Consider the following 24,316-nt stretch of genomic DNA (forward strand, 5'->3'; position numbering starts at 1 on the left):
AATATGTATACAAGAATAATAATAAGGATGATGGTTTTCATTATATAATACTTCACAGTTTTCAAAGTATTTTCACATCCTCTCTGATTTGCTCCTCCCAACATCTCTGTGAGATAAGCAAGGTAGGTATTAGGGTCCTCATCTTACAGGTGAGAAAACTGAGGCTTTGGAAGGCTTAAAGTGACTCATGATTTGGTGTTCTTTTCCACCGACTGTCATGTCACTTCTCAGTAGGATTATTCCCTGTTGTCAGGTAGAGAGCCTGAAGATACAGAACTTAATAGTAGGACCAAAACAAGTCCCTAGGACATCCTTCTTCTCCTGTAGCCCCTTTCTCTCATTGGTGAGTTCCTCGAAGAACCTCCATTTTGAGAAAGGACAAGGACCATACATCAACCCTTCACTCTTCTCCCAGTTCTGCTTGTGACTTTCCAGACTTCACCATCAGGCCCCCAGGTGAATACCTACCTTGCACCCTTCCTGCTTTTCAGCTCCTTTTTATGTGTCCTGTGTTGTCTTCTCCCATTAGTATGTAAGCTCCTTGAGGACAGTGATTTTCTTTTTGCTTTTTTTTTGTTTCTGTAGTGCTTGACACATAGTAAGCACTTTAAAGAATGCTTATTGACTTGACTTAAAGACAGATTTGAGATTGAATCTCAGATTCTATATTCAGCTTCATTTGGATCTCATCAGTTTCTGCTGGGAACTTAGCTTAACCAATTTTCTAAGTGTACCTGAAATCTGTCACCTCTGTTCAGCCAGGAAAAAGAACACTTTAGATCCACAGATGTATTAGAATCATCAGGTACTAGCAGAGAAGATAATCAATATGAGTTTGTTTGTTTTTTAATAATATAAGGATTTTTAAGTATGATGATTGCTACCTTAAACTACTATCTTTGAAAGTTCTCATAGCTCTGGGACTTCATAACAGTTTAATTCTTCATGAAACAGTTCTCTTTCCCCACCCCTCCCTTTATATTTATTTAATACCACAGTAACTATCAGCAAAGATAGGATCAGGAGAATGCTCTCCAGGGTCTGAATTTGAAAAAGCACTCTTTAGAAGATCATTGCCCTGAAACTAAGCCTAGCTGTAAGTTGCCACAAGGATCTGAGTTGGGAATAATATCTCAGGTGGTAATCTACCTGCCCTCTTTCTTTATACTCCTGAAACAGGGTCAGGATATTTAGAACTAGAAGAGATTTTAAATCTATCCCAAACCTGTCATTTAAGGAAACTGAGGTCCACAAAAGTAAATGATTTGTTTATGGTTACACAGCTAGTGGCAGAGCTTATTCAAACCCATTTTCTCTAATTCTAAATACAATTCTCCTTGCATTGTAAAAGAGAGTTATCTAGATTTCAACAATCTACTTTATCCCCTTCCTTACAGTAGTACATTCTTCCCTGTCTCCTATAACTTTTCTCTTTATCTCTTGTAGGATTCCATTCAAGATTGGGCAGCCCAAGAAACAGATTGTCCCTAAGACAGTAAGTAACCTAATTTCTTCCCTAAGAACCAATCTTGCCATACATGACCTTCTAATGGAGCTGTGATTTTGACCCAACACGTCTTGGAGGTGGAAAAGAAAAGCAGCCTTTGACTCTGTTCCCACTTTTGTAGATCTAAAGTGTGGCACAGGCTAAGGCCCCAAAGTCCTCAAGTCCTGAGACCTTTTCTTTCCTTGGATCAATGTATCCTGCCCCTCTGAAGAGCAGATGAATGGGGGAGTTCCAAAGGATCTGGGAAAATTACCAGCTCTAAACAAGCCCATCTCCAGAGATAGGATAAAATTTAATGATCTAAACCTAATTTGATGCAGAAAATCCAGAAATTCTTACTAATATAATCTCTCCAGAATAGCCATTCTTTGTTACTGCCTAATAACTTTCCCTCTAGCTTCTGTTCATTTTCTTAGAGAAAGAGTTGAAGTGCCAACAACCTGTTTGGAAGATCAGGATAGAGTTTGTACTCCCATAGAGAATTCCTGTATTAAGTTGAAGCCAGCAGTATTAGACCCTTACCACGTCTCTTGTTCAGTGGCCACTGCAGCTGTGCATCAGCTAAGAAGTTATGATTAATTGTCTACTAAAATGGTTTCCTATTATCTTGACTTCATAGGGAAACCCTGCCTTCCCCACCAATTCCTGTCCCATCCTTTCCTCCTCCCCCTACCAGCTACATATGCAAGTTTGTCCTTTACTTTGGATGAGGCTCTAAGCCAGTTTAATATGTAGGGAATAGGTCAGCTCCAGAGAAGTAGGCTTCAGATGTTACGCCTCTACAGGAGGTTTTTCCCTTGATTGTCCCATCCAGTTCAATAGCCTCTGATTGTAAAGATACTTCCTGCAGAAGTTAGATCTTGCCCCTATTTTGAGCCCTCTTTTTGTGTCCAGAATTGGAGAGAAAGTGGTTTTGTGCACTTTGCAAGATTTTTGGAAACCCCATAAGAAAGAGGCTTCTTTTGGCTTCCCCATCTGAGTAAGTCCTTTGAATTTAGTTTGGAACCTTGAAGAATCTTTCAGGTATGAATTGGACTAGCAACTGAGGGCCCTTCCAACTCTGAAATTCTATGATTCTGGGAATTTAAGCCTCTCAAATATGATTCTTTCCCTCTTTGCCTAATAGGTTCTTCTCTCTTTAACTGAGGTAACTAAATCAAAAGCAAAACATTTCTGCCAGCCAGTATGAAATTCAGAGCAAACTTCGAAACAACTCTATCAATAGGAAATCCATAGCCTAGTCACTTATGAAAGTTTTGGGGGGAAGAGGCCAGGGGTACAAACCACTCCTGGATCCTAAAAAAAGTTTTCCCACTTTGTCATCGAGAGTCAGGATACTGGAGACCTCAAAACTTAAATGAGGCCATCCATCTGCACAATCTGACTTTGAGCCAGAGCTCAAAGAATCTGGGTGTGCAGATGTTGGGCTCCGGCCGGCTACAGGAAGTGGGAAGGTGTGGCCCCAGGTTTCCAGGGCTTAATACAGGGCAGATCAGAAAGAGAAGTGGTTTTGGGAAGGGTCTTCTATTCCTATCGTTGATATTAAAAAACAAAACAAAACTACTCCTTCCTTTACTGAAATGAACTTTGTTCCTCCTGGAACATGCTGCTCCCTGGAAAGGTACAGGGCTAAGATCCAGCTTGTTTGTAGAACTCTTGGCTAGAAAGAACCCTTGGGCCTGACAGAGTACTTGGAGTGGCAAAATGACTCCCTAGGCAACCAAGATTATAGAGGGAAGAGCAGGTGGGTAGAGCTTAGAAAACCTGGGTTGATCTCAATCCTTCCTTGGACCTGCTTCATTTGGGACAGAATTTTTTCCTCTTAATCTCTCACATTCTTAACTGCCACAGAGAACCTTGCTTTCATTGAAGCAGAAGGGGAACCTGGAGATAGTTGGTTTCTCCTTGTAAACTCTCAAGAAATAAGCCCATACTAAGCAGCTAGAACCCCAGCTTAGTGAGATTATGATCAGAGTCTTTGATCCCTAAGGAAGGAGTCCAAACAGCTCTCAGCTTGGGTTAAGAAACATCATTGGGTTTATTTCCTTGATGTCCATACTACCTTACCCTTAGGAGTCTTGGTATTTACCAGCTCTTCCTCTTCGCTGCCCCTCACCCCTACCACCACCTTCACCTCATCTCTCCAAACAGGCCCAGGCTGTACAACTGTACATCTCAGCATCTCTGGCAGCTGCCATCTGAACACTAGTGACGCACACTGTTTTTCTTGTCTGAGCGCTTTCTGGGAGGGGAGCAGATGTGTATAGCTAGGTTATTGGAAGTCACAGAGGCGCTGTCATGGGAATAAATGCTCATGTTATCTTCAGGGAGTTTCAGGAGATTTTTGGCTCAAGGCACTCAACCATCAGGCACAAAGAGGGCATTGTGTCTTTGCCCTCATTGTTCCTCTGCACCCAGGTTGTTCATGAAAGTTCTGGAACTTTTGCTGGATTAGCATATTCTCTATGGGAGCAGACAACTGAAACTTAAATTTAAGAAAAAAAATCCTTATCAAAATGCTATCATTTTGTTTGGTCCCTTTACAATCCCCAGAATCTCACAAAGTGGCTAGAGCATCCCTCTGAGGAAAGAGTGGAGAGCCCCTATACTTACAGGGAAAATAGAAGGACTCTTAGTCCAAAACTTCGTTTTGCATGACTCACCTATTACCTATCCCCAGACTCACTTGAGTCTATAAGTTAAAGGGGTCCTCCTCTCCATGTCAAGGCAAGGAAAAAACCCTGTCAGGTTGGATTTCTGCTGATGCAAGGTTGTTACATGCAAAGTAGATGTTGCCTTGTCTGCATTCCTTCTGAGTGTTTACCCAGTTCTTGTAGTATCAGGCTCAGGAGAATGCGCCATTTGAACCCTTGCTTCCTGGGAGGGGTGGGAATCTGCAGCCTTCTCTGGCCTTTTTATTGCAGTGTGAGCCCCATCTGTCCTTGTACCTTCTTGTCCTAGTCTTCTTGCTCGTTAAGAACCATGGTGTCCTAGAGCTGGAATGGCCTCTCAGCAGCCTTCTCCAACCCCTTCCCTTGCCAGAGTCTTTCTAGTCTCTTTGACAAGAAGTCATACTTTGCATGGGCACTAGCCCCAAACTTGGAGAATGTTGGGAGCAGCCAAGCAGCGTTGGTCATTGGACTCCAGCTTGGCAGTCCATGAGCTCACTTCATTAGCCTGACCCAGCCCTTTCAGATCCTCTATTGTCCATGCATGTCTAGCATTGTTGACTGAGATCCAGTTGCTCCTTTGGCAGAGGGAACAAGTATTTAAATGGATTCTGATCTTTCCTGGTTAAATCTTTCCCTGAGAATAGGGAAATAAAATATCTTTTTGTGCCTTCTGTCTGAGGGACTGAAAATCCTCCCTCAGAGTTTTCTCTTGTGGAAGTTGGAGAACCCTTTTAATTGATGAGGTATGGAAGTGGTCCAGCACTTGACTTTTAGAGACCCAAGGATATCATGGTTTCTTCCAGTATTTCATAGGCTTTAGGGCATTCTTTCTTGGCATTTGATGTAGGTATCAGTTCCTACCCCTGACTGCCCTTTTCAGCTTCCAGCCCCTGTGCAAGACCAAGATCATGTGCATCCTAGGATGAACCGACCTAGTTGGAAGCTTAGAGTCCTGCTCTATACAAGTCTGAGCAATCTTAGTCCAGAGAAGCCAGGTGTTCTTTGACATCCCACACACCAGCACACTTGGTGGGATTGCAGAAGAGAAGAGTGGAAGCCAAAGGTCACAGCTCCAGGAGTTCAGCAAACTCTTTCGCCTTCTCTCCAAGAAACCACCTGCACTCTGCTCTCATCCTCTCAGGGATTGGTTCTAGCAGAGCTAAAATGCTAAAATTCATCTGCAGACCTAACATATAACGACACACTACTCACCTGCCACCTCCTGGTGACTTGACTTGAAACAAGGCACCAGACTCCAAGCATAACCCTAGTCACCAGCTTACTGGGTAATTTGGGGCATGCCACTCACCCTCAGAATTCTTGTTAAAAATAGCATTGGTGTTGTGCAGAATCCCCTTAACAGCATTTTGCTAAATGTCTAAGACTGTCCTAGGCAGTCCTGTGCCCATGGTCACAAAATTGGTCGTTAGAGACCAGTCAGTGCATAGAGCGCTGGGCCTGCAATGTCTTGAGCTCAGGGCTTCATGAAGCCCTCAGATGCTTTATTTCTCTCTGCCTCAGTTTTCTCATCAGTAAAATGGAGATAACAGCAGCCAATTCTTAGGGGTTGTTGTGAAGATCAAATGAGATAATGTATATAAAGCCCTTATACAAATGCTGGCTGTTGTTAACCATTAACTGAGGGAGGTGGGCTTTGAACTCTGTCCTAGGGTCTTTCTAAGTAGGTAACTATTTATGCTGTCTGATTTCAGGAGCATAGGTAAGACCTCACTACCCCCTAAATATCTTTGCCACTGACTCAGATGTCAGAAATTCCATCCCAGGAGCATCATTACTTTAGCTTAAGACTCCCTACTAAAATGGCAATAACAACACATTATATTTCACCAAGTATCCTATAGTTTACACAGCACTTGTATATTCATTATTTCATTTGATCCAGGTTTTTAAAAATGTACATTCCCTTGAGAGGGACAGCACTATTTAAGCTGTTATTAGTTATTTATACCTTAATAAGTTTCAGCTTATTCTCCTGAGAACAGATTTTCTTAGGAGGAGAAACAGGGAAGGGAAGAAAGTAAGAGGACATTTATTGGGCCCTTGATAGAGGAAAGTAGGGAACCTCACTGCAGAGGGAAAAGAAGGCAGATTTGGAAGGGTGGAGGTACCAAAGACGTAGCCAGCTTTACAATTTTGCCATGGTCTGGCACAGGTTCTAGTTGCCAGTCTATAAAGTGAAGAAAATATATTTCTGTCCTCTAAGCTAGAACAGATAAGGCAACTTGGCAGTTATCAAAGGAGAAGCATAAGGAAGTAGGAGAGAGCTCTGGAGACCTGCATTCCAAGTCTGACTCTGCCATTGACCGGCTCTGTGACCTTAGATTAAGTCACTTCTGACTCTCCCTGGGCCCTAGGGATTTGACCAGAAAGCCCTGACATTCTGTGGTTGAGTAGCTTATGTTGAGCTTTACTTTGACTCTGCATCAATACATAACCCAACCTGTGTAGTAAGATTGGTGCAGCTTTAGGATAATGCTTAATCAGACTGGTCTTCATGGAAGTGATGAGTTTTAAGGAAGTATACAAAAGACAAGTTACTCTGAAAAATGTGGTTTTAACAGTCCCTCTCAGTTTGGCAGGTACATGCCCTCCTTCCTCTAATGACCCCTGACATTCTGGTGGTTTTCTGCTTAGTGACTATCAGATGGCACTTGGAAGTCAAGGAAGGGTGAGAGTCCAGATTTTCTGCCTTGAGGCAGATGGGGGCATTTTGTTAAAATCAAACAAGATCTTGACTCCATCAGTGAACACATCCCCCCAAAGAAGAATGCAAGGTGAGCAAGTTTGATGAGAGAGAAGTGTACATAAATCCTCTTATTTGAGAAAGCCTGTATGAAGCTCACCAAGTCATACCTATGACATTTACTTCTCTGACCAGGGACATCCTTTTTCTCTTCCACGTGAAAGTTGTTAGGATTAAAAACATATGCTTCTAGCCACTTTCTTTTAATACTTCCTGGCACCTTTCAGATATTATTTGACATCCTAGATAAGCTGAGTATTGCCTATAGAAAGCTAACAGTGCAGTCAGGCCATTGTTTCCATTTTCTTGATGAGGAAACTGATTCATAAGAAAACAGAGCAGGACCTTTAACTTCATCTGGCATGTAGGTAGCTGAACTCCCAACATACAAATAAATCCAGTTCTCTTTGGTATGTATGAAAAAGGGGCTAACTAAACAAAAGTTGGATTTTATCTCCCCAGCCAGATAGTTTCAGTAATTTTCTTCTTTCACCGCTCTGGGAGTAGAGGGTGAAGAATTTCTGCCCCTGCCCCTTTGGTGGAAGAATAAGGTCGCAATCTGCTGGTACTTGCCCAGAAGGTCCATATAGGAGAGCAGTTTCATCCCTGAATCAAGCAATTAATTAGTCAAGGAACACAAAGAGAACTTGTCATTGGAGAACTGTCAGCACTTGCAGAAACTAAACAGTGTTGCTTCCTGGAGGCTTAGGTGGGGGGTGATTATCATATATTGTTTGAAATAAGGACTGATTTTTTTTTTCCAACGTTGTCATTTCTTTGATGATTGAATTGCTTTTCATTACAGGTGGAAAGAGACTTTGAAAGGGAATATGGAAAACTCCAGCAGTAAGTGATCAACTCCAGGAGAAGGAGGTGGAGGGACTCCAAAGGGGGAGAGACAGCTCTATTTTGTTTAATTTCTCTATTTGTAACATTTGTTTGATGCTGTTAGTGACTTGGAGAACACCCCCATTAGTACACTGTCAGGGCAGCTCAGTTCATTATACTGCCAGATCCCCATGTTCCTCATTCTTCATTGATACCCTGTCTAGGGAAGCCTGTAGAATGGGTTGTCTTTTGGGTTAGATTGAAATCTCCATAGCAAATGCATCCCTTTTCTCCAGCAGCATCCTGGAGGAGAAGGTAGGATTTAGGAACCAAAAGAAGCTTAGGGGAGCCAAAAATCTCTTTGTCTTCCTTGCAGGCTGGAGGATCAGACCAAGAAGCTGCAGAAGGACCTGAAAAAGAGCACCGATGCTGATCTGGGTAGGAGGTCCCACCCCACATTGCTGGGACCCAAGAGTTGGAGGGTGGCGGATGTCATAGAGAATCGCAGAGAACCCCAAGGCTATTCGTTGTAGGGACTAGCTTTGGGATGGCTCATCAAAAAATATTGACTGACAGTTAGCCCTAGGTTAACCATCCCTCGTCAGAGCAAGCTTACTATTCTTACCAAAACTCTCCTACTTCCCTAACTTCTCAGGAGGCCCTCTTTCTACTTCTGGGTCCTGTTGGATTTGATACTAAGTTTGATAAGCTTGGAGCAAGGAGGACAGGAATGCTATTACAGTTAACTTGGACTTTAAGCTAAAAGTGTCTCTGGCATGTTGGAATCTAGGCTGCTCTCTTCTGTCCTTTCAGGCCCTTGCAGATATGAACTTTGACAGAAGTTATAATAGATTCCTTGGGAAATAAGGGATTTGCTTTTCAGGAGCAAAGAGCTATCTTGGAAATTGGATTTGAGAAGGTCATGTGGACTAAAACATGTAGTTCTATGACAGACAGGCTGAAGAATGCTTTAACACTGCCCTGTATTTAGTTCTAAGGATTCTGAAAGGTCTGAGAGGATCTAGTGTGTAAAAATTAACAGGAGCCAGCCAGAAGTCCTGGAGATACAAATCTCTTACCAAGAGCCACTCTTGAATGAAGAAAAACTATATACTGGAGCTCTTGCATTTAAAAAAAAGAACAAAAACAAAAAACCCAGCTTGTTGGCAATTCATATTATCATGCTAATCAGCACTAGCCTTCCTCTTGGAACAGAAGCACATATCAATAATCTATAGCTGCTCATTGAGGCTGCTCTCCCAAGGAGTCCCATCTAACTTGTACATAAAGTTTTTCCTTGCGGAAATGATGGGAGAAACACCTACAAAGACTGGTTTGCCATTCAGTTAAATGATGGGCTTATACTAAATGATCTCCCAGATGCTTTCTCACTCTGGCATTCTTTGGCCCTATCATTTTGTGACCAGAAGATTTCAGAGAAAGTGAAAGTTGATTTTGGTAGGCCATGATGGCACCCTTGTAGCACCTTGGCAACATTTTCTGAAATAGCACCCAGGCTGCCCAGTTGGAGGCCCTTGTTAATTATTCAGTTCTCTGATGAAACTGAACAAGTGTTCCAGCTTGGACTGCCCTTGTTGAACTTCCATCCACATCATAAGACACAAGAGAGGAAATAATTCACATCAGCTCCTACAGGGAGACAAGAGAATGAGAAATCCAGATTTGCCTCCTCAGGCCACATTTAGTAAATAATTAGTATTGTGAGTTTTTCATGGAACAGAGAAGAGCATGCTGGGAGTCTGTAGGGAGTGGTCAGTGGCAGCTGCTCAGTGGGGTCCACTCCACCCATGTAAGATATGTCCTTTGGGATTTTAGGCAACTCTCCAGGCATTCCTATCAGGGTCCCTAGAATTTAGGGTGGAGGAGCCTACCTTCTACTGACTGCCAGCTCCAGACATTCCTGAAAAAGGCAGACCAGAACCAACACTGGGTTAGCACAGTGCTGAACATTTTCCTCCTCCTGTTCAAGGGCAATATGAACTACCATTGCACTCCATAGATCCCACTCCCTTCTCCTCACAAGGGGAATGTTTACATATTATGTATTTCTGTTCTGCAGTATCAAATACTCTAAGTATGACCTTGGTAGAGTTTGCCCTTTTAGTTGGAATCTGTGTGGAATACATAATATATTTTAATAGTCTAAAACTACATGAAGATTTTTGGAATACCCTTGTATATGTTTTCTGTCACAGGCTTTTTAGCATTCATCATAAGAGCTGAGGAACTTATGCAAAGGGATGCCACATCCTTTTAAGAGTAGAAATAATAATGATAACATTAATCAATAGTACCTAACACTTACATAATGTTTTAAGGTTTGTAAAGCGCTTTACATATATCTCATTTGATCATAATGAGCTGCAAAAAATAAAATTCCACTTCCCCCCAAACAGTGGCCTGAATACAAATAATATAAACAGAAGCCCCGACTCTTTCCATAGCTAAACTGGTGGGTTTAAACCAGGGAAAATCATACCACATTAATCCAGATTATTTGAATTGGTCCATACTTGACTCATAACTCATTCACAGCCTCTATTTTTGGTTCCAACCAGGGAAAAAAATGGCACTTAAAAAAAATGCTGGATTTTTAAAATAATTCCATTTAGTTGGAACTAGCTTTTTCTTTTTCTCATTTCCCTTTTTCTTTACCTTTTCAACATTGAGGGTTAGGGTAGAGGGGAGGTAGAGATTGGGGACGGAGGAAAGGTCTGGAAAATTATCCTTGTATAGTAGAAAAAGAACATGGTACTGTTTCTAAGCCTGACTGTCCTGCTCATTTACCTTGTGACTTGGGCAAATAATGTCACCTCTCTAAGTCTGTTTTCTTATCTGTAATGTAAATGGAGATGATAATACTTTCCCTCTCTCTTTTGTGAACTATTGTGAAAAAGTACTTTGAAGTGGTAAATAAACATGGAGTCTTATTGTGTTTTTGAAATTGCTTTGCAAATAGTTTGTGAAACACCATACAGTTGCCCAGTGTCTTGTAACCATATGGGAACTGGATGGAATGTGATGAAATGATGGCTAAGTGAGGTCACTTCCTTCACTGAATCTGTGATGCAGTGTTTTAGTCCTTCCGGGATGTTGGCATTACTGAATTTTCATAGCTGGAATTAAATTGTTTTATTCCGCAGATAAAGAACCTTAAAAATGAAGGGAATTAAGCAGTGTATTCATGCTAATGAATCATTCTCTTTGACTATATAACCTATAGTCTCCAACAGTGCTGTTGGTGTCCTTGCTTTAGCCACACTGATTCCAGGGTCATAGAGAAAACTCCAGAATCCCAAAAGTGAATTACTGACCCCAGACAACTTGAAGGCAATAAAGATAAAAAAGGCTATTATTTGATCTTAGCTGTCCCCACTCCTGAAGTGATGATTCCTTCACTGACTCCAAAGGCTAGACTTTGATGGATCCCACACATCCCTTTCTTGACACCCTCTGGTTCTGTTCAGCTCAGCTGAGAAAAGCCTGAAAACTTGATGTGCCATCTCACAGAAAGGTTACTGTGTGTAATTATCGATCAAGACTGAACCTTTGCCCGCCTTTAGACTGGAGAAATGGCACTATAGCCATCAAGACCCCAGGTGATCTAACCCTGGGCTCTGTGAAGAATGAACCTTCACCTCTTCTATACAGTGTAAAGGCCCTATCCCTGTGCCCTAGATGTCTCTCCAGTATATGTTAAGTCCTAATCTTAAAGGGTTCCTGATCTTTCTCAACAGTGGTACATCCTGCATGGCACCTTTTTCTTTACAGCCTTTCTTATCTCCCTTTCCATGACCAAAGAGAAGCCTGGTTCAATAAACACAAGGAATTCTTTCAAGTGTGTCATCCACTGTATATGAAAGTGACCCACTCTCAGAAAGGAATTATTTCTAAATAATTTTTCAAATAATAGCAATACATTTGCCCTGATCAGCCATAAACCATCACCTAGCCCATCCCCCTTCTCTTAACATCATATCTTTGAAAGTTAAAAGATGTAGTTGGGCTGTTGAGCCTGGTTAATTGACTCATATGTAAATGGTTTCTGTGACCCTACTTAGTTATTAGCACCCTGTTCTAACTAGCCTAGCAAGTGGCCTGAGATCCCACTAAGAAAAACTTCAAATGTAAGATGGTGACATTATAAGCAGGTGCCTGGCTCAGCTTTTCTCCGTGGCTAATTGCCTAAGCAAAACTAATAGACTCCAAAGACTTTGCCACACAATAGCCTATAATTTTGGCAAAGAAGAGACTTATGTCCCCCCTAGAAATGTGGAAAAGTAAGAGTCGGAATGGGGGGAGGAAGAAAAAATGTTGTGAGGACTTTTTTGTTCTTAATGAAACAGTTCCCCTCTCTCAGGTCTTTTCTCATCTCTGTATTGAACACGAAATTTTATGAGCAAACTGGATTATAATCAGTCAATCAATAGACATTTGTTAAGTGCTTAACTGTGTGCCAGGAACTGTGCTAAGCACTGTGTTTCTAAAGTAACAGAATGTCTTTAAAGATCATAAAAGGTACTAAAAATGCATATTATATATTATTCCCCCAAATACATTATGTTTCATACGCACACACATACTTATTTCTCCCACAATTTCCCTCTTTTTAAAATAATCTTTCTCCATGTCTTCAGCATTTCTAGGAATTTTACATTCCTGTCTCCCAACAGACTTTGTATTGTTTTGTGTAAAAATGGCCCCCTTATGTAGGTATCCCCAGGTCCAGAGAGAAGAGAAACAATGTGGCAGTAAGGTTAGATCTAGAGTAATCAGCTGATAGACTCCATTTTTGACATGAGCACAAGTTTATGTGACTTAGACTTTTTCCCCCATCTCCAAGATGGAGAGATGAACTCACTGCTTCTTAGTGAGATCATATCTTAAAAGCACTTTGAATGATTCACTAAGAAGATATACTACAGAATTTCTCTTGTTTTTTCTGAAAAATACTTAAACCGTGTAACAAAACACTAGCTGAAAGTTTTATACCCATTCTCTGTCACATAACATAACTCAAGCCCATCCTGTTTGTCCCTTATAGAATTTGTTTTTAAAATCTGTATGGATTTTAAGGCCAATAAGGGACCAGGACCTACAAGTGCTCTTTTCCCAGCCCTGTCCCTGCCGTTTTAAAATAAAGGATATGAACATTCTGTCCTTTCGTAGAATCTCATCATAGATTCATTAAACTGAAAAAACTTAGACCTCTGCCTCTAGACCCAGTCATTACTATATCATACCAAGTGAGTATCCATCCCATTCTTTAAAATCCTCAAAGGAAGTTGTATAAATTTAGTCACTTAAGACAGTATTATATTATAAAACTTAATATGGATTATGGCAATATTTTTCAAAGTTTATTCATATCACTTGATACTGTGATCCTGAGGTGGATAATGTGTTGTTATTTTACAGGTGAAGGAATAGACCTCCAGAGGTTAGGTGATTTCCCCGTGGTGAGGACAGGACTAAAGGCTAGATCTCTTGATTCCTAGTTCCATTCACTTTTAAATGACAGCCTGAAGTAGCCACCACGTTAACAACTATTAATTTCTTTGGGGAGTAGTGTGTTTTGTTCTAGGTGACACATGTTAGGAAGAAGTGGATGGCACGGATCCTTAAAGCTGTTTCATAGGAGAAGCAATCTAAAGAACTGGAGATGCTTATTAGCTCAGAGAAGAATTAAAGAGAGAATAATAGCTGTATTACAATAACCTGCATTACTAATGCAAGATGAAAAATGTGGACTCCTCTTTTGTTGCTTCTTATGTTAGCACTCACACCAGTGGTGTAATTTAAATAGAAAGGCTTGCCATATAAAGCAAAGATCCTATTATCACTTAAGAATCTTTGACTGAGAATTTGTGATCCTTGTAAAGGAGAATATAGGGGAAATAGGTGTCAGTAGGATTCTGGCCCATGCTGGGAGGAGCTGAATGACCTTGTGTGCTGTGCCAGTTTTCCTCCAGGACCATCACAAAATGCGAGGATAATGAAAAGAACTCTGGATTTAGAATCAAGATTTTGCTTTGAGTCCTGTCTATGCCACTTATTAGCTGTGTCATGTGGAGCAAGTCAGTTAACCTCTCTGAGCCTGTTTCTTCATCTATAAATTGAAAATAATACCTACACTCCCTGTTTCTTGGGGTCATTGTCAGGAACCAAAGACATAAGTTACTTTGGTGCATGAAAAGCACCGTATAGCCATTAGTATCTAATTCTCAGGTCTGCTATTTTCCCCCTTCTTGCTCTTCTCATGACTGACAAGTTAGCCCCCAGATATGTGGGCAGCAAAATTTGAAGTGTTAATGTGAAAGTGGTCATTGTCATCTGGACTGTAGAAGGATAGAGACTTAAATAACCTTGTTCTCTGGCCTTCCACTCAACCTTTAAGCTTTCCCTTCCCACAGCCATGTCCAAATCAGCTGTGAAGATCTCTTCCGATCTCCTCTCCAACCCACTTTGTGAACAAGACCAGGAATTTTTAAACATGGTGACTGCGCTAGATACAGCCATGAAACGGATGGACGCCTTTAACCAGGAAAAGGTGATGAGGTCTTCTGCAGCCAAGGGCATTCCTTTTTCTCTCTTCTCATGTCTTCTTTCAAACTACTGAGTATCTCTGATAGGATCCACAACAGGCCCCAATTCTCATTTCTGGTTCACCCTAGCCTCTCAAGATACTTCCATATTGTGTGACTGACCAAGCTAAAATGTCTCAGAATTTGTCTGACTTAGCCCTACTGGGGTTCCTCATACAGCTCATACAGCCTCAGAGGTCACTGAGCTAATAACTATTTGAGATGCTGGAATAGATCATTGTTGAGATCAACATCGATAGCTGTAACAGCATGACTGATGCCAGTTGCAGTGCCACTAGATGTCACATCTAGTCTTATCCAGTAATGGGTAATAAGTCTTTACCTGAGCCCATTGGATCCCTGTGGCTATCCACACAAGCCTGCTGTAGTCTCAGATATGACTAGCACTTTGTTTTCATTCAATTCAACAATATTTATTAAGCACTTATTATATACAAGGCTTTGTGCTAGATCCTGGCTTCTAACTGATCATCATTAAAGTGTCAGGCCAGTGGGAGCTGGGGGTGGGGCGAGGTAAAGAACCTCATCTCCCTCTTCAGACTTTCTGGTGTCTGTTGCAAACCAGCTTCATAGTTTGGTCTGAGGAAGTAGAACCTAAATGCCCGAACAACCACATTGCCACCCAGAATTTGACCCCACTGTGTTTTATTTTTGACAGGTGAACCAGATCCAAAAGACAGTGATTGAGCCCTTAAAAAAGTGAGTAGCAGCCACCCCTGAGGGTTGACATTCTTAGAGCGTTTTGCCAAGGATGTTCACTTTATAAAGGGGAAAACTCAAGTGGGGCTGGCAATGGGCAAGGGGTGAAGTGAGCAGGCTGGCAGCAGCTTGAGGACTAAATTGGACTGCTAAGGGACAATCCTAAAAGACCCTTAAGACCTGTGATTCTCCCAAAGTTCTGGTCCCTATCATGCAACTTCTTGTCCTTGCAGGAACCTGAGGCAGCCAAGCCAGGTAGAGACCTGCCATACAACCATGCTCATTTGGCCCTTTTCCTTTTGCTATCTTCTCAAGACCCAGTAGAGGCTGAACTTGCCAAATTAAGCTAGCAGAGATCTTGGCTGGCCCTCAGTGGAGGTGCAGGAGGCCTTTCATCTCTGGGCAGGAGTGGAAGAACAGCTGTCTAGAGTATTCTCCTTCTGAAATAAGGGAGCGGCTGGGCAGGGGAGGTGGAGATGGGGGGAGCACCAGCGTGATTGTTTGACTAGAAAGGCCTCCTAATTCATGACCCCTCAAGCTCATAAATTCTGCAGTGGGATCCATCTGCTCTGTTGGGAGCGTCTCCAGCTGATGATCAGAGAGACAGACTTGCTCCCCAGGTCCCCTAAGTTGAGGGGAAAAAGTAGGTGTGGGGGTGGCAAGAGACAGGAAAGCTGCCTTGAAGCTCCCACCTCACTTCATCTTCTTCTCTGGCCTCTCCCAAACTGGCTTTGACCTAGAAAAGATCCAGGCTCCAGTTCAACAGCTGCACATTATTACTTCTTCTATGGTGGTCCCTTGTAGTTGATTCATCTGGGACCTGGATAAGTAGGATCTACTAAATTATCATTAGAACTAGATCAAGGTCCCCAAAATTAGACAAGAGAGAACAGTTTTTGATCCTCAGTCTAGCCCTTTGTATTTGATAGAATCATAAACTATCCATCCCTGCCCAGGCCCCGGGGGTAGAGTTAGGAGGTAACTCTCCTAACCGCTGGAAGGGGTTCTTTCTGACCTTTCCCAATCACCAGCTTTTCCAGAAAATGACCAAAAGACTTAAGTGTAACTCAAGGCCTGTAAGTTAGAGCAATTTCTCTCCTACTAGCAAAGTTAATTGCTTTCCCTGCCCCAGTCACCCCTCAACCCAAAATGCCAGGATAAGAAAAGGAACAAGGTATATTGTTTGAATCTGTTGTGGAGAGAGTCTCATGAGATAACAAGAGACAGGCAGCTGTACTGGTCAGGAAGCCAGGATCTAAATAAATCAGGCAGCCCTGTGGTTTGGCACCCCAGCCTCCTGAGATAAGACTTCACAGAAAGCCAGGAAGGCAGGTGGGCAGCAGAGCAGTCGCCTGTCCTTATGTAGTCTTCTGGACATCAGAAGCCATACCCCAGAGACTCCACCATGGACAGGGTAGTCAGATTAACCAGCACAAGGTGTCTGAGCTGGCATGTGGCAGGTAAAAAAGACAGTAGGACAAGGCTAGGCACTTAGGGCTTGACAAATCTAGCCAAGAAAAGCCAGCCCTGGGAGCTTCTGACTCAATTTCACACGCACCAAGCAGCCTTGAAATCCAATCCCTGACCCAAGCTTTTGTAGCTGGTGCCCAGCTGAGAGACATCCCGGCTGCTTCCCACAACCATGGCAGCCCACCACCTGCCAGGAAGGTGGGCGAGTGGCAGGGGGTGGAAGCTGAGATCTCCCTGGGCAGATCCGTTGACCTCCCCATGAGCCTGTAGACTAGCTCCTCACTCCACCCCAGGGGACATGCAATCTCCTTGACCACATCAAACTAGTATTGGCTGCACCCCCTCTCCACCCTCCCGTCTTGCTTCCGTCTTGGTAGTGGGGAGCCTCCTGGGGACCCCAGGACCGGAAGGAGGAAACAGCAGCTTTCCTGTCCTCCCCTAATGAAGAACATGGCCACATGGCTGCCCCCTCACAGCCTCCTTCCCACCTCCAGGGGCCTCGGCCTCTAATCCCCCATTCTCTGAGCTGGGTGTTCTGCTCCTCCGGGCTCTAGTTGGATTGGGATGCTTTTAATTTCCCTTTCCTGGTGGGTGGAAGATCCCGGTTGTGTGGGCACAGATTGAGGAATGGCAGGCATTCCCCACCAGGGCCGGCTGCTCCCAACCTACCTCCCAGCCGGCCTCTCTCTCCCTCCTTCCCTTCCTACCCCACACTTAGGGGAGAAAGTTTGTTAGGCAGTCCCAGGACAGGCAAAATAAAGAGTCAGATCTGTAATGAGTACCTACTATGTGCGGTGCTATCCAGGAATTACACAGTAGAGAACATAAAATAGAGTAAAGATGAAAAACTAATCACTACACAAGGAGCCATGTGAGGCAGCAGTATAATTGAAAGAGCACTGGGCATAGAAGTCAGAAGACATGGCTTCTAGTCCCAGGGCTTGGAAAGCTCTGTCTTTTCTGGGAGAGAAGCCAGCATGAAGGTCCTGTCTTGGACCATCGCTGAGAGGGTGCTCCATTGTTTGGAACTAACCTGATCACATCCTAGGACCCTGTTTCGAGTTTGGAGGTTAGCTAATCCAATTCTCCTGTTTTACATATAAGGAAATTGAGAGACAGGATAAGTGATGTGCCCCACCACCTATGCCCATCAAGGTGTTAAGTAGCAGAGTCAAAATTCAAACCCAGATCCTCTGACTTCATATCCATTGTGCTTTCCATTGTACCACACTACCCTCCAAACCTGTGTTCTTCCACACTGCAGAAGGCCAGTTTTGAGGTTTCCTGCTTTCAAACCAACTCCTTTTGCAACACCGTGGTTATTTATATTGCCCACAACTTGGGAGTTGGTGAAGGCTGTTCCATCTCCTATAAATAGAGAGTAGAGAGGTGGGGGCTGAGTGGGCCAGTATTGAGAGCCAGGAATTCTTGATTCCTGGTCCCACCACTGACTTATCACAAGCCTTGCTTTAAGCTGTGCCCTCCCCCCCAGCTCAGCCTCAGTTTCTCCACTCTAAGGAAGACGTAAAATTCACCCCCAAGGGGAACACCAAAGTTGAATGAATCCATATGAATGGAAATTTATTAGTGATTAATCTAAGTGAGCCATGGGAAATGTCAAAGAAAGGAAGAGCTGGAAGAGTCCCAGAAGGATTGGTCATTTCCTTGTTGCCTAACAGCGAGCTGAGTGTCACATCAGAAAGATACTTCTGAAAGAATTGCCCAGGTCCACTATTGCTTGGCCACACTGGGAGCAAAGTGCATATTCTCCACTCATTTCATCTTAGATTCCCTGGGTAACATGCTGCCTGCCATTTTGGCTTTGTACCCACCCGCCCCACCCATGGCATCCTGGTTTGGCATGGGGACATCAACCATAGGGGGCAGAATAAGAACCATGAAAAAGACATGACTGTCAGAATAGTCGACTGACTTCTTTGGAAGAGGCTAGACTAGGTCCCAAGATGAGAACTTATGGGTTTGTTAGGGTACTTAGACTCTCTCCCTACTCCTAAAAATGAGTGTTATGCCCCTAAACCACTGGAAAATTGCTGAGTCATCCCCTGGGGTTGTATGACCATGACTTTGGAAAATGCACACTATAAGATGGATTGTAGAGAGGAGGGGGGAGTATACTGGTGGGCCAGGGAACCAGTGCTCCCTAAGGAAGGACCATTAACTATTTCCTTACTGGATTGGTCCCTTCTCTCTGGACAAGAATAACTCACATTTCTACAGGGCTTAAAGGTCTATAATTCTGGGAGGCAGTTAGTGTGGTTTTATAAAAACAAAGAAAGGTCCCAAAGGTAAGGTGACTGACTTGGATCACAGGGCTAGGCTTGACTTACCCAGGATCACAGGGCTAAGTCTTGATAGTTAGGATTTAACTTAGGTTTTCCCCTGACTCCAAGTCCAGCAAGTGCCCTTTCCACTCCACCACAACACCTCTCCCGATAACTGAGACATCATTGAGTGCCTTCTGCTTTCAGAGTGTTTGCACGTTACATTATCTCTTCCAAAGGGATTCCTCCTGTTTCCTGAAGTAGTAGGATGGAAAGTAGGTTGTCAAGGAGAACGCAGGAAGAAACCACTGGACAGTTCACTCACCTGGGTCAAATACTTATTGTCTTCCTTTCCTGTGACCACAGTCCCCCTAGTCAGAGGAACTGATGAAAGCCTCAGAACTGAGACTTTACCAGTGGGGCTATTCTAATGGCTTACTCCCCAGTGGGAGCATCTTAGTGAATTCACAGCTCTGCCTACACCGCCTTCTGTGAACCATGTGATTTGTCAGTTGTCTGTCACAGTCCTCTCAGGGAGAGGGAGAGAAGGGGTGGGAAAGAAATTTTTTTCTCAGACTGCTTCATAGTAACAACCCCAAATGCCAGTTCTTCTGAACTATAACAAGATGAGCCCCTTGAAATCAGCCCCCCCTCTAGATTGTAGCCCATGGTGGCCCCCAGATTTTAGAATCACTACATTACAGTAGACTCCAGTGACACTGACTGGCTGAGAGCACTACGCCTTTGGCATTCCCAGTTTAGCAAGGAGAGCTTATTCAGGGCAGGAGCTATTGGTTTATTAAAGAGTGTGAAACTTTGAATGCCTTGCTTTTGAAACAAGCCCCAGCTGTGGTTTACTTACTTCTATACTTAAAGGATCTGTCATTTTATTGGTGTGGATACTCCCTCCACAGTCACTGATGATCCCTCTGTAACTTGGAGGATGCTCTTCAAGGGTTGTTGTGGCCACCCACAGAGTGTAAAGCCTCTCTCTACTTAGCTGGGCTGCTCTTTAGCTACCCGACATGCAGTTTCTTATTGTACCTGTTCAGAAACTTCTCCAGCTGGATAGGTCCTGCCAGATCTTGTCCTCTGCTGCTAGAGTCAGGGTCAGTCTGTCTGTCTGTGACACCCCACCCCCACCCCACAAATACCCCCCCCCCCCATGGTGAAGCATCTGAGGAAGACTTCAGTGGTGGAACATGGTTTATTCAGTAAATGTTCTTTGCTTACAGAAAAGCCCCATGTGAGCAAGTTAGTCATTTCTGTCTTTATCTCTGGTCATCTTCATATGTTCTTCTTCCTTTGCCTGGGTTACAGGCATCACTGAATAATTCTTTAACTCAAGTACAGTGTTTGGTTAATGTTTGAGTGGTGATCGTGCTCCAAGTTTAGGGAAAACTTCAGCAGCACGATGATTGCAAGCATTATTTGTTCCTCCGTTATGTTCAGCAGAATCCACGTAGATGTTAGCATTTGGGATCCAGAGTTCACATGGGGTATTAGTGAGAACTGCTGAGACTTCAAGAACTGCCTTGTCTAGATGGCCCAAGGAAAAATAAATCATTTCTGCCTCTTTCTCTACAGTTTTTCAACATAAATGTCTGAGAGGCATTTAAAATATTCTTGGGGTCTTCTAAAGAACAACCATGGGCCACCAACTTTGAGATTTTCAGCTCAGAACAATTCTTAAATAAATAGTTCCTTTACTTTCAAATGGCAGAATTACTGATAGCTTATCAAATGGTCCCAAAGCTCTGGGCTTTTCTGGTGCTTGTCTTAGTCACAGAGATAGTACAAAGCCCTCAGAGTTGGTGTCTAAGAGGTGAGGTCCTAGAGATCAGAGGAGACTTCTCTAGAAAGTCACATCCATTAGGTTTGTATTCTAGAGTCTGGTCAGTCATGGATCTGAGGAATGGAAAAGGCCCAGAGCATAAGTAAATGTTCCCCCAGTCACAATGGAGGGTAGAATGGGAATTCCCACCCAGGTCCTCTGATCAGAGGTCCAGAGCTCTTTTCTGGCTGTGCTACCACTGCTATGACCAAGACGTCTGGCCTCAAGCCAGTCACTTGCTCCATCTAGGCTAAAGTTTCCACTTCTGTGAAATGAGGGAATTTGCCCCAGATCATCTCCAAGGAACCTTACAGTTCTGTTATACTCATGTGTAATTCTGTAATAAAGCCTGCCCTACCGAGCTCCTAAGTTATTGGTCAACTTAAATGAGATAATAAATGTAAAAGTGTTTGAAATACACTTGCTGACCGGCTTGGCGATTACAGTTTCAATCTTGTTCATCTTGTAAGGTTCTGCTTTAAGACCAGTGGCGTGCTGACGCCTTTAGCCCTTCCTTTTTCCTTGAGGCTTCATGCCAGGACACTGAAGGCTAGTGAAAAAGTACATGGGATTTGGAGTTAGAGAGTCTGTGTGACTTGGGCCAAATTGAAGAACTCTGACCCTCAGTTTCCTCATCTGTACAGTGAGGGGGGTGCACTAGGTAATCTCTAAGGCCTTTTCTAGAGTCTGTATAATCTGCGTTCTTCCTCTCCTCCCCTCCTGGTAACAGCCAGGCAGGAGAAATGCTACTCTTTTCCCCAGGCAACCTGTACTCATCCTCCTACCCTGTTTCTGGCAGGTTTGGTAGTGTCTTCCCCAGCCTCAACATGGCAGTGAAGAGGCGAGAACAGGCCTTGCAGGACTACAAACGGCTGCAGTCCAAGGTGGAAAAGTATGAGGAAAAGGAAAAGACAGGACCAGTCCTGGCCAAACTTCACCAGGTACTAGAACTGCAAAAACAAACAAAGCAGAACCCCAGGCTAAAGGTTTGGGAGGTGAGGAAGGGGGCTGGTTAAAACACAGTTGGTGGGGGAGCTCCCACCCTCACCTGGGAATTAGGGTGGGATAGATGCAAGTCTGCTTCCCCCACTGCATGGCCTGGAACCCTGACTGAGTCCACTACGGACAGGTACGAGAAGAGCTTCGGCCTGTAAAAGACGACTTTGAAGCCAAGAACAGACAACTCCTGGAGGAGATGCCCCGATTCTACAGCAGTCGACTTGACTACTTCCAGCCAAGTTTTGAGTCACTGATCCGGGCCCAGGTAAGACTGAGCTTTCTGAGCTCATGGTGAATTCCAGCAGGCCGAGCGCCCTCCACTCCTCCCCACAGCCCAGGGCTCCCCAGAAGAATAAGTAACAGAGTGAGAGTAAGGCCATCCATGTGAATATGACTCCAAGCTAGGGAGACCATCCTAGAACCATCTGAGAGGAGCCCAGACAGGCATGGTTTGGGATGATTTCTGTTTGGATTTCAGTTTTGCTTCATAGCTGAGGAACAGAGGCCAGAATTAGAGGGGAGTGCCCCGTTCTCCAACCATAGACTTGTTTTGTGTGACCCTAAAGAAACTGTCCAGGAGCACTAAGACCTAGAGGCCTAGGGGTTGGGGGCTGTAGTGAAAGGTCCAGGATAATGATGATAACATTTATGTAACACTTTAAGGTCTTTTCACACCTGTGAGGTAGATAGTGCGTGTTTTCTTTTTATCCATCCTGTGATTTCATCAGCATGGGGAAACTCCCTCCACAGATCTAGACCTGCACCTCAGTCTGTCATTTATGATTGTTAAGTGACTTACCTCGAGTTCATCTACTATACCGTACTACCATGACCAATGTTGTCCCCATTTTACAGAGAAGAGACAGTGACTCAGAAAGTTCAAGTGCCTTGTGTGTGACCACACTGCTGAGAATCGGTGGCACTGAAACTGGAACCTCAGTCTTTCCTTGGCTCCTTTGTGTGCAGCATACACTGGGCTCTAGGGGTGCAAAGGGTGGTCCTGTGTTTAAGTAACTTCCCTTCTGCCGTGAAGATAGAAGCAAATACAAAGTCCTTTTAGGGGAATGAGACAGCACTGACAGATGGGGGTGGGGGCAATCAAGAAAGGCCCTTGTTTAGGAGCCAGCACCTGAGCCAAGCCTCAAGGGAGAGAGGAAAAAGAAATGCACCCCAAACGTGGGGAGTGGAGGCAAGAGATAGTAAATTAGGTTTAGGAAATAGCTAGTAGTTTAAGAGAGAACTAGTAAGTCTGTTCAGCTTCAACAGTGTGAAAGGGAGTAATAGGAAATTAGCCCAGTGTGGGTATGTAATAGGAGACAGATGGTAAAGGTCTTTAAATGCCAGCCTGGGGACTTTGCATTTCATTCTAGAGGCAATAAGTATTAGTCAAGACTTTTGAGGAGGGAACTACCATGATCAGACATGGTTTTAAGAATATAAATTTAGTAGTTTTATGGGGGTTGAATTGGAGAGGGGAACCGCTGGAAGCAGAAAGACCAGTTAGGAGGCTATTCTAGTAGTTAAGATGATTGGTGGTGAAGGCTGAAGTACGGTGGTGGTCCTAAGGAGCAAAGAAATGGGATGTTTGAAAGAAGTATTGGGAAAGGTAGAGTTGACAAGACTTGGCATCTGATCGGATGGGAGAGAAAAGAAGTACCAAGGGTAATTGTTAGGTCTCAAACCTGATAGTCTATGGGTACCCTCAACATAAATGAGGAAATTTGGAGGAAGGATAGATTTGAGGGGAAATATAGCAGTTCCGTTTGAGATACATTGGATTTGAGGTGACTGTTGACTGTCCAGGTGGAGATGGCCAGTAGATGGTTGACAATGGCAGTGAAAGCTTAGTATATCAACTTGGGAATCATCTGCTCAGAGATAATTGTACATGTGGGAGTTCATGGGATCACCAGCATCTTCCGAGGACCCAGATTACCTCACTCCTCAGTCAGAACCCTTTTTAGAGAAGGAGAGAAATGGACTCCAAGGTGGTCTCAGGTCTTCCTAAGATGAAGATTGAACCAAAATTTCCTGCTCTTCCCCCACCCCCACCCCCCTTGTTTAATGGGATGATTACGAGGCTGCTGCTGCCTTTTGGTCTTCTGGCCCCTCAGCCACAGCCCCTTCTCCCCCTGATGAGGGGGTAGAAAAGGGAGCATTAAACAAGTGAATTCATCAATACCAGGCATCTGGAGGGGCTTTATATTCATTCCTCAGATCCTCTCCAGCCCCTTTGACTTGCCCCAGCAAGTCTGGAGGCAGTTTTTCTCATTGTACAGAAGGGAAAATCAGTCCCTGGGAAGGAGTGAGTAGCCCAAGGCAGAGAACATTTAGCCTAGCTTTCCTCCACCAGACCTCGGGCCATTCAGAGGCTGTGGAAAATGTGATTTGGGAATGGGAAGCAGACGGGCAAGGTTTAAGGGTTAACCATCTTCCTTTTCATGAGGTTAACCATCTTTCTAACCATCTTTCTATTTCATTTCTTTTGTGGCCTGGACATCTTTTGCCCCCTAGTGGACAACCTGGTACATTACAGGTTCCTTAACAGGTGGGATTCTGATTGACTTTTCAACCTGCTGGCTGACTTAAGCATATATTAAAGCCTGCTGGGGATGGCCAGGTAACCAAGAGTCTA

At 43.7% G+C, this 24,316-nt stretch overlaps 1 protein-coding gene across 2 annotated transcripts in view; it reads left to right on the forward strand.

Annotated features, from left to right (window-relative positions):
• BIN3 (bridging integrator 3) overlaps positions 1-24,316 on the forward strand; it is a 42,484-nt gene that overhangs the window by 15,379 nt on the left and 2,789 nt on the right. For both annotated transcript variants that reach the window (XM_072634875.1, XM_072634876.1), the window contains exons 2-8: positions 1,447-1,495; positions 7,749-7,789; positions 8,148-8,209; positions 14,206-14,342; positions 15,056-15,096; positions 21,482-21,623; positions 21,812-21,946. In XM_072634875.1, the coding sequence (XP_072490976.1) occupies positions 1,447-1,495; positions 7,749-7,789; positions 8,148-8,209; positions 14,206-14,342; positions 15,056-15,096; positions 21,482-21,623; positions 21,812-21,946 (607 nt within the window). The remainder of the gene's footprint in view (positions 1-1,446; positions 1,496-7,748; positions 7,790-8,147; positions 8,210-14,205; positions 14,343-15,055; positions 15,097-21,481; positions 21,624-21,811; positions 21,947-24,316) is intronic.

Source organism: Notamacropus eugenii, chromosome 1 (assembly GCF_028372415.1).
Source record: "Notamacropus eugenii isolate mMacEug1 chromosome 1, mMacEug1.pri_v2, whole genome shotgun sequence".
NCBI lineage: Eukaryota > Metazoa > Chordata > Mammalia > Diprotodontia > Macropodidae > Notamacropus > Notamacropus eugenii.